General features: G+C 33.7%; 1 protein-coding gene across 1 annotated transcript; it reads left to right on the plus strand.

Annotated features, from left to right (window-relative positions):
* Nucleotides 1-480: 480 nt before the first annotated feature.
* On the plus strand, nt 481-11,281 carry LOC104897815 (phosphoenolpyruvate carboxykinase (ATP) 1). Its single transcript, XM_010684762.4, has 13 exons — nt 481-619; nt 1,278-1,571; nt 5,318-5,484; nt 6,389-6,542; nt 6,673-6,757; nt 8,757-8,857; nt 9,007-9,305; nt 9,490-9,663; nt 9,812-9,877; nt 10,072-10,250; nt 10,350-10,519; nt 10,629-10,797; nt 10,890-11,281. The coding sequence occupies exons 2-13, from the start codon at nt 1,282-1,284 to the stop codon at nt 11,031-11,033; spliced, it is 1,998 nt and encodes a 665-aa protein (XP_010683064.2). The 5' UTR covers nt 481-619; nt 1,278-1,281; the 3' UTR covers nt 11,034-11,281.
* Nucleotides 11,282-16,823: the final 5,542 nt, after the last annotated feature.

Here is a 16,823-nt window from a genome sequence, read left to right on the forward strand (position 1 = left end):
TTACTTTTGTTAAATGACATGACTTATGTACACATTGGACAATTCTAATGGAGTAATAGAGGTGGCACGAGACGTGTATACATTGTCACACACGCCTTTTAATATATTTGTATAGATATAAATTAGACGGTATCTTTTAATAATTTTTGCAAACTAAAATATATGCTCACCTCCTCATTAAGAGAGAACGATGAATCATAAGTGATTCACAACCCAATTTACAACGACTTTATAACAATTCAAAGGACAAAATCACACTTAAAAACCGTGTTTTTAATTCAAACTCCAATAAATAATAATGTAAAGCCTATTTTGGACTTTTTCTCATCAATTCATGGAGGAGCTGGAGATTATGTATCATGGATAAGGATTCAACCATGGGTTCATCTAACTAACCATAGTTAAAAAAAGGACCCACCAAGCATGGCCCATTATTCCATTAAACGGGAAGACATCACTATAAAAGGAAGGCCTTGCCTATTTCAACACTCATCCTTCTCCTCATTTCTTTGATACTCCATAATCTCTTCGTTTTTAAGCTTCATTCTTCCCCCCATTCATTAATTATTCTCTCTTTATTTCTCATTGGAGATTAATAATTAATCTCAATATTTGTCAGGTATGTCTTAAATGTATTATCTTTTCATAATATTCGTCTCGTCTTGGCTCTTGCCACCTGGTGTCATTGTACATATCTCACATTCTCCTATATCATGTGCTTAGGTCGAGAATGTGAGAAAATGTAAATTACTTTTTAAATGTCGAGAATGTGAGAGAATGTAAATTACATCTACGTGTAGAATGAAAATTGAACTTTTTTCTCTTGTTATACTAACTTTTTTGACACGTAATTTAGAAATACCAATCAATAGTTTGTTTGTCTTAAAAATTTATTCTAATGTACCTACGTCTAAGGGATGTGAAAAGATAGCAACACGCTTAGCCAATGAATTCAATGTTACACCATCTCAAATTGTTAGCGGTGTTATCTTGTCACAATCCTCTAGAATAAGAATAATGTAAAAAAATAAAACCAAAATTAGGAAGCAAATTTTCAATTAACTTATCTTGAAAGTAAGACCACATCAACAATTTTATCTTTTTGAGGACCTTTTAGTATTTGGATCCATATAAGTCACGAAGGCAGTATAAAGAAGGGGAGAGGAGATTTGAACCTGTGATTTATTGTTCACAGCACTTTAATCTTAACAATTAGCGCAAGACATTTGGTATGTGATTATATGGTGATTAATGTAATTTTTTTGGTGTCATTATAGAGCAATGGAAAAGGAAAACGGAAACTTGAACGTGGGAATGCAAGGGAATGGGTTGAAGAAGATACAAACAACTGAAAATGGAAATGGGAATGGGAATGGAAAAGGTAAGAATGGGAATGGAATATGTCATGATGATAGTTCTTTGCCGGTAAAAGCTCAAACAATAGACGAACTTCATTCCCTTCAAAAGAAGAGATCGGCGCCTACAACACCAAGCAAAGGTTTTCAACTTGGTCCAACTTTTGCCACCTTGTCCGAAGAGGAACGCCAAATACAACAACTTCAATCCATTAGGTAATTTTATTTTTTACGTTTCTTATCTATAATTTTTATTTATAGTATTTTATCTGTTTCATTTTAAATGCAATAAAGGGGTATTATTATTTGTAGATATAAAATATTCATTTATTGTATTGAAAACGAAATGGAGGAAGTATTAAATCTGTCAGGCTGCCACGTCAAGCAATTTCTTATACTTGGAACGTCATTTTTAGGAAATTTTTTAAATGGACCTGGTGTAAAGTGTAGACCTAATGCTAACATGTGTAATAATAGGTCGGAATTGATGACTATATGAAAAAAAAGATTATTATGTAAAAATACAATAAATGTGAAAGAAAAGTAATTATATATTTTAAAAATGTGACTATATTTGAGGAAGAAAAGATCAGTAGAGTAGATTACTGATAATAAAGTAATTTTAGGTAAGGTGCATAGTAATACAAATGTCTTAAAAAAAAAATTACTTCCTTTGTTTAATAAAATACTTGCATATTTTAAAGTTGGTTTTTATATTTTTTTATTTGTAAATTTGGATTTATTTTATTATTATATTTATAGTGTTACTTTCTAAAATAATTTTATGAAACATTTTTTTATATGATTAGTAGGTAATTTGAGAGTTGATATTTAATGGTATATATACCATTTTATTTTATCTACATATCTGTGTTTATAGCTCCCTAAATACCATAGACAACATATATATTTTGATCATTTAATAGCAAAAATCACAATAAACACTATTTATTGTATCCAAAGTAATAAACTTTTATGAGAAGGGAAAGCATTTTTTTTTTTTTAAAAGGAAGTAAAAGTTACTTGAACTAACCTAAAAAAAGTCAAAAAAATTGGGAGAAGAAAGATCCAAAACATAGAATACATCTTACAGAAGTTTTTGGGGTCCATCTGGACGTGGCGCATCGGTGGATATAAAGATTAAGATGGTTGAAACTGAAATAAAACGTGGCACATATTCAGGGTGGGCCAAAACAGAGGCCCACATGGTTTATGGCTAATTAACGCGAGAAAACGAGTACTCCTTCCGTTCCATAATATAAAGTTTTTTTTTTATACGGTCTTCAAGACGTAACTTTGACCTTTATTATCTTCAATTCTGTATTAATAAAAAAAATATAAAAAAGTTGATATCATGAAACTACACATCGAGACGGATGTAACAAGATTACACATGAATACGTTTTTTATATACACAACTGAGAATATTCGATCAAAAATTTTAAAGTTTGACCCCACCAAAAATGAAGTAGGCATTATATTATGGGACGGAGGGGGTAATATTTTATGGAAAAAGCTAAATGCAGCCCTAAGGGTTGCATATAAGAAGTTAAAAATGGAAAAAACAAGCATTAACTAATCATTTATTACATAGATTTAATGCAAACTTTTGTCATGAATTTACAACTAAATTCCATTTTTAGCAATGTATTTATGTCTTATATGCAGCCCTTAGGGCTGCATATAGCATAACCCTTTTTTTATTTAGGGTAATGGTAAAAGAGAGTGGACACCAAGTCCCCCACTCTTTCTTTTAAAATTTTCTTAATATATAAGAAAAAATATAGTCATGTCGGGTCTTGTTTGATTTGTCTCAATTAGTACTTTGATATTATCAATTTTTTTTATAATTTTCACAAGTACATAATTATATATATATATTTATAATCAATTATGTACATTGACAAATATGCAAGTCAAACTAGGAACATCAATAAGGAACGAACGGAGTAGTTGCTATATTAATGGTGTAATTAAACTAAAGATGCGTAGATGTGGAATGAGGTGCTATATGGTAAGAAGTTGTTTAGTTATATGTAAATCAAGGTTCGTTCGTTATCGATTTATTTTTGAATTTTTCGGTTCTTTTAGAACTAAAAAGATATTTATGAAAGAAAGAAAAAATTGATTCTAATTTTCTATTACCTTTCTAAGAATGAACATGAATAATTTAAGTATGACATATTTCAAATTAATTATACACCTACACTATTCGACTTAACCAATTTTAAAACCCAAAACGGAAAACTAACAACAATATCGAACGAACCCTTAAAGTTATCTCGGGCTAACATTGATGAAGTTGCTCATCAGAAACAACGTAGGCAGCAGAAGCAAGGGAAGGTCATCAAGAGTAAACCCTATATTTTTGGACACCACATCTTCCTCTGTTGTCCTTGAAACCCAAGAACTTTCTTCCACAAATGTGACCACAATAGATCACGTGGAAACTACATTGTCCAAAAAAACCATGAATTGTTTAGGCATGAATTGCTGCTATTGTGCTCAAAAGGACTCATTAAGTAGTGATTCTGCCCATTCAAAGTTGTCCCAACCCATTTGGCGCAAATGGGTTTCATGCTTCAATTATGAAAGTCTTGAAAATCACAATGATTCAGCAAACAAAGGATTGAATAGAGTTGATGATCATCAACTGATGGAAGAGTGTGCTAGGAAGATTGAGGCTTTGGCAACATCATCCACACAACAAAAGGATTCTTTATTGTCTATAAGGTGTTCATTTCTTATTACTTCTCTTGTCAACTTTAGGCACTAGTTAGTTGGCAAAGCAACTTTAGCGGTTAGAATTAAAGGTGGCATTTTCCCGTCTTAATGGGCCGATGGCATTGGATGACATCACCTGTTACGGCTCATTTTATAGTCGTTAATAAATCGTGGTAATGGGAGTGGATTTTCAATCTAATATTACAATAGATAAGCACTCTTAAAATTTCCACGGAGAGGCAATTTCAACTCCTAATTTTGTGTTTTTTCTATGATGAAGCTATCTCACCCCTATAATTTTCCTTACCACTCATTATCACCTACAAGGTGGTATTGGATGGAAAAGAAAATTTTAGAAGAAAAGTAGACATTTCGGGATAAATTAGCATTACTATGGCAATGAACAATATTTTTCTTCACAAATTTACATACAAATGTATTCTCATTACCACTATTTATAACCAAATATCAAATGTACCGTTAAGGTCTTGCCCACCAATCACCACCTGTAGTCTATAGATTAAGTTGTTAAGGTCCTATGAACGACTCACGTGTGAAGGTAAGTGTTGTCCCATATTGAACATAAGGACAAAAATAAACCATTTTATTATACCTTGAGGAGTTACTCCTCCATATTACCGATTAGTTTTTGAATGGATACTCCTTTGAACTTATAAGTTGCAAAATTCTTCTCCGTCAAGAGGTGCGGCTGCCATGTAATCGCCATCATTGATGGTCCCTTTTTATAACAACTTTATTTATTCTTTATAGTCTAACTAACTTTTTAGTATTTACACGTCAATCAATAAAATTGATGCTTATTTTTTACTTAATATTTTCATTTTAAAGGATTGTATATATCATTTTCAAAAAATGTATATGTTTTCGGAATTAAACTTTGTCGACCTATTGGATAACCCATTCATAGGCAAAAATAATGGAATTGTTGCTGAAAATATGTTATTGATACACTACCAAGTACCAATGAATAAATGTAGTCTCTTCTTAGTTCTTAGTCTAGTACTTTAGGACAGAAGATGCTACATTTGTGTTGTAATTTACCCATTAATTTTTTTTGTTATTCAGTTCGACTTTAACTTTTGTAAATTTTACTAATTTCTAGTCATTAATTTACTCACTTTGGAGCTTTATTTCTCTAGTCTCTCGTTGATTAATTGCTTGTCTAACTTGATGTATGTTTTGAATGTGACTATATGGCTTTTATAAAACAAAAATAGTGCGTCGTTGGCATCTTCGGCAAGAGAAACAGGGCCAAAGGTTGTAAGAGGAGACCCATCAAAACCTCTTAAACACGTCCATCATCACCACCCGGTTGTTCCTACCATTAGCGTTAGTGATAGCGCTCTCAAATTTACTCATGTCCTCTACAATCTTTCTCCTGCTGGTAATATTTTTTCCCAACTCTATATACTATTTAAACATCTACAATTTTCAACTTCGGTTATTCTAGTATTGTCTAAGTAGTTGTTTGGTTGAATATAAAACGCCATATTTGATTTTCAAGAATTTTTTTACAATGACTACGGTAAAATTATAGCCACCATAACTTGTGTAATATGGATTATTCATTTCTAGTTTTAGATTAATTCATTAAATTGAATTTATATTTAAATTATAATTAAAAATTTATACATTAATAAATGTTTATATATTAATTGGCTTTATATTTCTCAATTTTTTGTTAAAAAAATTCTAAACGATAGAAAGAATCATTACTCCAAAAGGAAGAAATAACTTTTTCTCCAATTTTATGTGTTTTTAAGGTTCACTTAGATCAATAGATAATATTTATCTATAAAAATAAGATTTTGTCTTGTAAGACCGTCTATTTTTAAATTAATATTAGACAATGGTAAGCTCAATATTCAAAACAAAATTAACCCAATAGTAATTAAATTAATTTCTTTTGTTGATTAGTTTAATCTATTTAGTGACTAGATCTACTTTTATGTTAAAATTAGACCATCTCCTTTAATAATATTTGTAAAAATAAAGTGTTAAGATTTCAAACATAGCCACTAAATAATGATACGATACTTTATGCGAAGTGTAATATTTTGTCTTATTTATCTCGAGTAGTAAAACTCTCGGAATTTTCACTGGTCTTAGATAACTAACTCCCTCTATTTTCTATGTTGTGAGAAGTAAAATTACCTAGAAAATGTTATATTTTTGTCGACCAAACAGCTCCACATTCCTCCCCTTTCTATAGACTATTTTACGCCTTTTTTTTTTTTATGTCAACCAAACAACACACTGATAGTTGCAATTGATTTACATTGGTGCAGAATTGTATGAGCAAGCAATCAAATATGAAAAAGGGTCATTCGTAACATCAACTGGTGCACTGGCAACATTGTCAGGAGCAAAGACAGGGAGATCTCCAAGAGACAAGCGTGTTGTAAGAGATGAGACTGTTGAAGATGAGCTTTGGTGGGGCAAGTAAGTTGATCAAATATGAACAAATTGTAGTAATAATTGAAATATCTGTCTTTTTCTCTTCACTACTAGGCTTATTTTTGTAATTTAATATTTTTGGATGGAGTAATAATGTTGTATAATAATGTTGCAGGGGTTCACCTAACATTGAGATGGACGAACATACCTTCATGGTTAACAGAGAGAGAGCTGTTGATTATTTAAATTCTTTAGACAAGGTTCTTTTCCCAATTTCATCTTCATGCTATATCTTCTTGAGTATATATAATGCTAGTAAAATTGCCATTTTCAATATTTATATAATGTGACCTAGCCCATAATTGCTTCATTACTATGTTACCTGGACTCTTATACCCATATCTGATACGGGTACGTGTTCAAGTGTCTGACTCGGCTAATCATTGACAAATTTTTCAATGATTTTGACCCAAATGAAGTGTCCAAGTGTCCGTGTCCACGTCCAAGTGTCTTGACAGACACGGGTACTTGAGATGAATTGAAGAGTCTATGTAACTAAGGTTGTGGATAGGGTCGTCTTGAAGATTTTGGGGCCCCGGTTCTAGCATGAAATTTGGGCCCCTAAAATTATAGAAAATAAAGATGAAAGGTTAGAGTTCTAAAGATGGAAAGTTGAAAATTTAAAGATAAATCATTGACAAATTTATTAAGGGTGGAAAACAAGGGTGATTTCTTCAAATATAAAGTAAAATTTTCAAAATAATATATTTTGGGGCCTTTATAATTTTGGGGCCCTGTGCTGTTGGGCTCCTTGCACACCCTCATCTACCCCTCTGGTGGTGGATTTAACTTCATTGTACTTGAAAGTTTCTATTATGTTTATCTTGATTTCTTTCCATTGTACAACTCTTATCTTTTTAAATTTGTGCTTATTTACTTAATTACATCAGATAATGACATTTACAAGTAGGTTATCTTGCTTAAGTGTGACTCGAGTTGCAAAACTAAGATCCTTTAATTTGTGTAATTTGCAAGATTATACTTCATATAAGTAAAGTAAGAAGCACATTTTACCCAAAATAATTATCTAAAAAACTTTCCTTTGTAACTAACCACTATAATGATGATGACCAGATAACTTTGGAGTTTGGAGCATTATGTGATTTGTCCTAGATAAAGCCATAAAGATGATTGAATGAAGAAAGAGAACAAAATGTTGATGATGTCAATATAAGGCTTAAGATAATTTGTTCAAGATATATCCCTTAGCAAAGCTCCTTGGGAGTAGCACCCTTCTTTTGTCCACTTATTATCCCTAATGTTATCTTCATGTTCAATGGACCTTTTGCATAGTACTCTACCATGAAACAATTGTTGTTTTCTTATCTTCACATATGGCAATTTTTTGGTGCTAGGACACAAGGAAAAAATGGTAGTAAGCAATGTACATAACTCCGGTGTCGTTTTCGAGATGTCGTGTTGGATGTACTTGGGGGAGATTTTGTAAAATGTCATATTCAATCTGTTCCATAAGTATGTACTTAATTATTGTTAGGAGATAGAAGAGAGAGTGTGAAAGTAACATCATATACTCCAGTTTAGGGATTGAGGTAGAGAGAAATATAAAGATTTAGTGTAAGTTGGATCCAACAAGGTAAGATAAGGACGGATAAAAATTAGGAACTTATGTAAAAACGGATTTAAGTAATACTAGTAGATAAGACTTTATGGAACATATGAAAACTGAATATGAGTAAAACTTTGTGGAACGGATTCAGCCTTTGTTACTCGATTATTATGAAATGGGCCTGGGTAATTCAATAAGGATGAGGAAAATATAGCCCACTTACAAGTCCAAGGAGGTTCCATCCTAAAATCAATTGAAGATAGGATCGGAGGAGTAACTCCAAAGCTTATAAAGTGGTTTAGTCTCTCCCTCTCCAATGCGGGACACTCACATGTGGATCAATGGGATTCAACCCAACATGCAAACAGACCCTTATACTTTTTTTTTTTATACAAAAACATGGAAAAATTCACATGAAATGACCGAGTTTGATACTTGGATGTGTCAGAGTCTTAATATATACTTGAAGCCTAGTTTGATTCTTGGACATGTCCAACTGCACCAGCTGAAATGTTAGTGAGTACATGAATCAGCATATTACCTGTTGAAACACAGTATAATCTAGCTAAAAACTATCTCTGAGTGATGAACATAATTAACGGGTGGTTAAATTATATTGTGAAATTTTACAGGTATTTGTGAATGATCAATTCCTCAACTGGGATCCACAAAACCAAATCAAAGTCAGGATTGTATCTGCTAGAGCTTACCATTCTCTTTTTATGCACAACATGTAAGTATTCAGTACTCAATAATCTGACAGCAATTCCTAATGTTTTGAAACAGAAAGTGTGAATTAAGGTATACTGCAGTATGTACATTGGTGTATGAATTTTATAGCATTTAGATTATGTGCAAAATGAATAACTAGATGGGTGGCAGGTGCATCCGACCTACACCCGAAGAGCTGGAGAATTTTGGTACTCCAGACTTCACCATATACAATGCTGGAAAGTTCCCATGTAATCGTTACACTCATTACATGACATCCTCGACTAGCATAGATATTAATCTTGCTAGACGAGAGATGGTGATCCTTGGCACTCAGTATGCCGGGGAGATGAAGAAAGGCCTTTTCAGTGTTATGCATTATCTCATGCCTAAGCGTCAAATTCTATCTCTCCATTCTGGCTGCAATATGGGAAAAGATGGCGATGTCGCCCTCTTCTTTGGCTTGTCAGGTATAGTCTTCTTAGGACATTCGAGATGTTGAGCCATATGGTCACAATGTGTCATACAATGTACCATCTTTTTGCTCTCTCCCTTGCCACTTTGCTTATATATAATGAAGTATATATTGCATGATGGGAGATAATAATATTTAGTATTATCTTTCACTTATGACCTTTGAATCTCGTATGGCAGGTACTGGGAAAACTACTCTATCAACAGATCATAATCGTTACTTGATTGGTGATGACGAGCATTGCTGGAGCGATAATGGTGTGTCAAATATCGAAGGTGGCTGTTATGCTAAGTGTATTGATCTCTCAAGGGAAAAAGAGCCTGATATTTGGAATGCCATCAAATTTGGAACTGGTATGTAATGTGTTGCTTAATTAACTGCAAATTTCATGTCACCTCAAAAGAAAAACTTGAAGTTTCATGTACTTGAAATACCAAAAAGTAATGTCAATCAATGCCAACCTATATGACAAATTACATGGAATTTTTGTGAATGAATCAGTGCTTGAGAACGTGGTATTCGATGAGCATACTCGTGAAGTGGATTACACTGACAAATCCGTTACAGGTAATAGAAGAAGCCCAAACTCTACTACATACTCCCTCTGTTTCTCAAAGTCTTTATTAAATATGGATGTTTTTCAAAAACTTAACACTGGCTTTTCTTTTTCTAATTCGGGGTTTGTTTTATCTCTGTTTCCCTCGTGTCATATGAGTATACCTTTTCCTCATATCGATATCTCTCATCTTTTCTTGTTTCAGAGAATACACGAGCAGCATATCCTATTGAGTACATTCCAAACGCGAAGATACCATGTGTTGGGCCACATCCGAAGAATGTCATTCTTTTAGCTTGTGATGCTTTTGGTGTCCTCCCACCTGTTAGCAAGCTCAACCTTCCTCAAACCATGTACCATTTCATAAGTGGATATACTGCTCTGGTAATTAAGACGTGCATACTGCATCAACATTAGGCTAAACAAAATACACGAATGTATAGTGTAATTAATTTGGGTAATTGGATCTCCTTGAAACTTCAGGTGGCTGGCACAGTAGATGGCATTAAGGAGCCTACAGCAACATTCTCAGCCTGCTTTGGTGCAGCTTTCATTATGATGCATCCTACTAAGTATGCCGCTATGCTTGCTGAGAAGATGCAGAAGTACGGTGCCACAGGCTGGCTCGTCAACACTGGTTGGTCTGGTGGCAGGTAAATTGCACAGATCATATACATGGTGATAGTGTATGTGATATTAGTACTGTGATGCTGATAGAAAAATTCTCAGAGAGTTCTTAATTTGGTTTCCGGTTTTGCATAGGTATGGAGTGGGCAGTCGTATCAAGTTGCAATACACACGAAAGATCATCGATGCTATACACTCAGGTGCCTTGCTGAATGCAAACTATAAGAAGACACAAGTTTTTGGACTCGAGATACCAACTGAGATCGAGGGTGTACCTTCAGAAATCCTTGACCCAGTTAACGCGGTTAGTTGCACTGCCTTTTTTCCTCCATAGTTATTCTTCCTATGTCCTTGTGATTTGAAAACTCACTTATGCAGTTTTCATTTGTGATATAGTGGCCAGATAAGGATGCTCATAAGGAGACACTATTGAAATTGGCCACGCTATTTAAGAAGAATTTTGAGGTGTTTACCAACTACCAGATTGGCAAGGATAATAAGCTGACAGAGGAGATTGTTTCAGCTGGTCCTATCTTCTAGTAATTTGATAGTAATATTGAAAGGGATCCAATTCCATAGGATCTAAGGCCAAATGAAAGGTGTTGAGGCTATACATGGTTAATTTGGAATAAGTAATATGAGGGTTATATGTTTAGAGAATTAATGGCATAACATCTTCTCCATGCTATAAAATTGCTATGGTATGCAACTCTGAATTGTATTTGCAGTAAATAAATGTACTAGTTTAGGCTGGTTCCTTATCTTATAAGATATAATCATTTTCTTTATCGTATGTGTACAAATAACTTTTGCTCGGTAAATTTCCTTTACTTACCATCTTATATAGAGGCGGGTCTAGAATTTTGAATTTAGTAAAGTATTAATTTATTGAAAAAAATTCAAAATTTTCTTACTATAGTGCTCCTTTTATTTTTATTTACTATATGCAACACTTTAAAGTTCAAGTCACCAACATACAACTTGAACATTGATATATGATATCATCATATCAGTTTTAGTTATACTTGAAATTATACGAAATAGATATATATTTAGTATTAATGCCATGAGACAAAATCCAACGCTGCCTCTTAGATAATATAGCACACTTTGACCATAATGTCTATTATTATAATAATATTAGTCTATTAAAAACAAACATGATCATGTATTCCCAAATGTATAGTTAAAGATATTTATAATCAAAGAGATACATTGACAAATATGAAAAGTTAATATGATTTAAAAAAACACATAGAAAAGTCTACCTTGGTTTAATGTACATGTACCCCATGTCCCCATCAGTCCCACAAGGCTAAAGAGCGGTACTTTAGAGGCATGTTATTGTCGGGTACGTACTAAATTGATATTTTTTCATAAATAAGAAAAAAAATCCTTTGAGCTGTCCTCGTACAGAGTCTCCACCCAAAGACCCATTACAAGGCAAACATCACCCAACCTCCCCCCTAAATTTGAAGAAAATCTTTGAGATAGAAACTGAACCCTAGATTTTAACAGGGAAGATAGAAGCTCATCACTTGAGCCAAACCTCAATTCTTACACTGAATTGATATATATTTAGCATATACTATAATGATATACATTTAGTTTGTTTTAACTATTCGCTAGTCTCTACACTTTTCTAAATGGAAAGATAAAAAAAAAAAAATTGCTACATGCTAGCTACTTGACATTTTGATTTAAACATCAAGCTTTAGTTCATGTTAAAAACATGTGGTGGGAATTATTTTCTCTACACTAGTTTTTCAATCCGGACATTAAAAGTTTTAATAGTTCAAAACAACTCATGTTATTTGTGTTCAAAGAAAATTTATTTTGCCTTTCACTAGCTACTACAAAATTAACGATTTGCGTCACAAGCGAGAACCACATTTGTGTCGGACTAGGGCACAACACAAATTTAAAGCTATTTGCGTCGGATGGCAAGCGTAGTCCGACGCACATGAACGTTGCGCCCAAGCACAAGCAACATCCCACACCACAGGCAAGACAGTCATTTGTGTCGGATGTAGATCAACATGCGACACAAATATCCTCACCAGCTCAAAAGCATGCATCAGCCTACTCTGGACCCTTGTGCATCGGCTGTGAGCAACATGCAACACATATGAGTAGTATTTGAGTCGAATATGGCCCAATGTTCGACGCAAATGATACACTTTGGTTATTTTCTAGAGTTTGTTTTTGCATATACTAAACGTTAAACATCAAAACTAAACGAACATATATTAATAATTTTGAGCAGAAATTACGGCAGAGTTTCCTTTGTATTTTGGATAACCCAAAAATCTGTTGGAAAAATTTTCGTAATTAAATAACCAAAACCTGTTCAAGACTTCCAATACTTCTCAATGAAGCAACCAATATTGCAATCATGCGACCAACCGAGGTTCAATCAACAAAATAGTGTTCAACCTACAAATACATATACTAAATAGCTAGTTTCTTCTAGGACCCGTACAAAGTGTTCTGCACAAAGTTCTTTGCATTCAATGATCTCCTCTTAGGAGTATGGCTTTGTACTTGGTAGAAAATTCTAGAAATATATTAAATTAGTTAATATACTTAAAATTTCTAGAAGTATCAAGTTTTATTACAAATAACACAACATATATATACCTCATGTAAACTATCTGAATTATAGTAGTAGCAGACACTATCAAGCATGTATTTCATCACGAAATATCCACATTCATCTCCTCCCGATTGTTGAGCACAATACAACAAATTTAAGATATATATTAGAAACGAAAAAAATTCTAAATATAATTATAAAATATGCATCAGATACGAAATCATGAAGTTTTACCGGCATAGTTATCCAAGGTAATTTAGTTCTAATATTGGATCTTTGAAGGCGCTTGAAACTTTTAATTTGTATGCACTAAGTATAGAAATTTTGTAACACCCCGACTCTTCGAGTCTATCGTCACCAATATGCATCCAGGGCCAACAATTGTCCTGAATAACCAACACAAGTTCTTCCGGCGCATTTTGTCCTGAATCAGGCGCACCTCGAGAAACTTCCCATGAGACAGGACACCCATCCATGTACTACTCTCAGTTAAGCACGCTTAATTGTGGGGTAACTAAAGAAATGAGCCCCTAAAATTAAGATACATCTTGTTGGAGTGAATAGCCTGCTAAATTCCTTTCAAGCCATCATGAGGGGTATTACAAATTTTGTATCTATAATAACTATAAAGACTTACAGTTTATTTAAAATATCATCAAATACATGTAAAATAATCAATATGTCTAATAATCAATACAGTTTAGTTATGCTGTGGTAGCTGCTACTGTTTATCATGTATGGCATGCTAGAAATAAGGCAGTCGGGGATTTCAAGGTGTCAAGGCCTAATGTAGTTATTAAATGTATTAAAACTGAAGTTTGCATTAGAGTTAGATCTTGTTTAAATGCAAAGTGGTCTGATGAGGAAAGAGATTGGTTGGATAGGCTTAGTAGTAGAATATAGCTGGTGTGTGTTTTCTATTGTAGTTGTTGTTCTGGTGGTGTGTGTTGCCTCTGTACTGAGGTTTAGGTTGTATCGGTTTTGGGAGGCTTTGGCTTGCTTTTGGTAATATATCTTTTACATTTTACCAAAAAAATAAATAAATATGTCTAATAATTGTGAAGTTACGTATTCAGCGGTAACTTGATAGCTAATTATCTAAAAAACATGATTTCGTCGAATGGTTCTCGTGGATCTACGCATATGACCCTTGCGATAATTATCCTGCAACATAATTATCTTCGTCGCATGGCACATGAGTCTGACGCATATCACCGCCTCCAAAACGCAATCTGCATTATCGGATGTTCTACGTTGTCCAGTGCAAATGATACTGGAGCCAAAATCCCAAAGCTTTACTCATATGCGTCAGATGGGCCTGGAGGTCCGACGCACATCAATGCATTCAAAAACCAATAAACATTTGTGTCGGATTGGCGTTGAGGTCCGATGCACATCAACGGATCCAAAAACCCAACTGCTTTATACATGTGTGTTTGCTTTCTAAGACCATGCAACGCAAATCCTCATCCCATTTATTTGCTTAGGGTATTTGCATCGGAATTTGTTGTGGCTTATATTTTTATGTTTAGGGAGTTCTAAATGCTAATTGCAATAATTACTTTTTTTATATATAATACCTTGAGTGCCCAAGACATTATTGTTCATAATTTTTTATATTACTCTACTTTGTGATATCCCATTTTATTTTGGTGTGTTACATTTAATTAGTCCAAGACATTAGATGTCTTTGTGTCTCTACTAAGCAGTTGTTTCGGCCTTATTCATGGCTTTTGGTTATGTTTACTGGGTTGCTAAATGTCGTCCTATTTTTTCTACTAACATCCTGTATTTTTGTATAAATATACAAGGGCCTTTCCTTCTCTTTCCCCTCCACTCATTCCCTTTCCATCCCCCTCCATTCCTCCTCACCTCTTCCATTCCCTCTCATCTTTCACTCTCTCTCTCATCCCTTCCATTTCCTCCATTAAAGGACTATGAGATTTAAATAATTTTCGACAAGTTCATATTTTCCAACGACTTCAAGTTTTTTTTTACCATCTTGTTATATTACGGGGAAATGCTAATGTAAAAATAATTCGGATAAAACTGGTAGAATTTCTTAGACATGACGCTTCGAAAAACTTAGCACGGGGGTCTCGCTGACCTGTCAGCGAGTTGGGGTCCATGGGCGAAGCGCCTTGGTTTGGGGGTTCGGGGCGCAAGGTGGCTATTATTTTTTGTATAATTATTTTTTGTTCCAGTCTCTATTTTAGCCGATTATATTTAGCTTTATTAGAACATTTCATAGTAAAGTAAAATTTATCAAAAATTGACTTGAAATTGCCGAAAAAGTATCCAGGCGCCCAATCAGAGGAACAAGCACCTAAAATAGGCACATGAACCTGTGGTCAAGCGCCTAAAATAGGCACCTGAACCTGTGGTCAAGCGCCTAAATAGGTGTCCAACCACATGTACAATCATTTTAGGCGTCTGACTACAAGTTTTGGCACCTAAAATAGGTGTCTGGCCACTTTTTCGGCATTTTCAATTTTCAGCATTTTCAATTTTTTTAAAAGTTGCACGTATTGTAGATGGAAAGATTGTCGGAGAAGTTGTCGTAAGAGTGGTGACATGATGATGTCATTCAACCTCCTTCAATATGTGATGAGAGAGATTGACTGGAAAATTGGTCGGAAAAGTGGTAGGAGAAGTCCTTGGATGATGAGATAGTGTAAGGAAGTATGAGAGTGCGTGGGAGAGTGAAAGAGAGTGAGGATGTATGAGAGTGGGCGAGTGAGAGAGAGTGAGAAAATGTATATGTATAAATACATAAGAAGTGTATATACAGGGTGTTAGTAGGAAAAAATAGGGCGCCCTGTATTACATAAGAAGTATATATAAATGCAATATATACTTCTTATTTTATATACAAATACTTCTGATGTATATATAAATAGTGAGGAAAAAATAAATTTGTGATGCTAAATAGGGCGTCAGTACAGGAAATACAAATACATTTGTATATAAGAAGTATTTATACTAATTTTATTTTCAAAAGGTCTTTGAACGCAGTGGAATTCAATCTTGTAGTTCAATCTATTACAATTATATGTTAATTTTTTTCAAGACAACATTTTAATACTAAAATTAAAGTTTTTGAAACAAAGATTTATAATACTTGTTGTAAAGTATTCAAGTTATATATTATTGATAGTTTTTTTAAATAATATTTTAAAAAAGGATATAGTATTTTACCTATGAAATTGTTGCAATAAGAGCTTTAACTACCTTGGTGGTAACACCAAGACGTTTCAAGTTAGAGGTTAATAGTTTAAAATTACTTTTACAAATTTTTATGTAACATTTAAAAGAGCGGCGCGTCTTATGTGTGGCCGGCCACACGCGAAATTACAGGTGTGGCCACGTACGCGACACGCTGTCAGCCCGTCAGCTCATTTTCAAATGGTCATATCTCAGTCGTTTCTCATCGGAATCGAGCTTTTGACCAGACATTGGAAAGCTATTGATCAAAATTTTCATCTCCAACTTGAATATTCCCAAAATATTAAGTGTTCTGTGAGATATAGCCTTTTGAAGTTGACCCTTATGTACAAACACTTATAAACTAATGGAGTTACTCTTATGAACAGATGGAGTTAATCTTAGGACCAAATGGAGTTACTATTATGACTAAATGGAGTTACTTGTATGAGTATGTGTTTACTTTTAACAATAAGAGGGTGTCACTCCTATAAAGAAATGTGGTTACTCTTATAAGCAAATGCGATTAC

Source organism: Beta vulgaris, chromosome 6 (genome assembly GCF_026745355.1).
Source record: "Beta vulgaris subsp. vulgaris cultivar EL10 chromosome 6, EL10.2, whole genome shotgun sequence".
NCBI lineage: Eukaryota > Viridiplantae > Streptophyta > Magnoliopsida > Caryophyllales > Amaranthaceae > Beta > Beta vulgaris.

What these genes read in the sequence shown, in the direction of transcription:
- LOC104897815 (XM_010684762.4), top strand. Translation starts at nt 1,282, where the DNA reads ATGGAAAAGGAAAACGGAAACTTGAACGTGGGAATGCAAGGGAATGGG. An exon ending in TCTCTTTTTATGCACAACAT is followed by an intron (nt 8,858 to 9,006) that starts GTAAGTATTCAG and finishes GATGGGTGGCAG; the next exon opens with GTGCATCCGACCTACACCCG. An exon ending in TCCTTGACCCAGTTAACGCG is followed by an intron (nt 10,798 to 10,889) that starts GTTAGTTGCACT and finishes TTTGTGATATAG; the next exon opens with TGGCCAGATAAGGATGCTCA.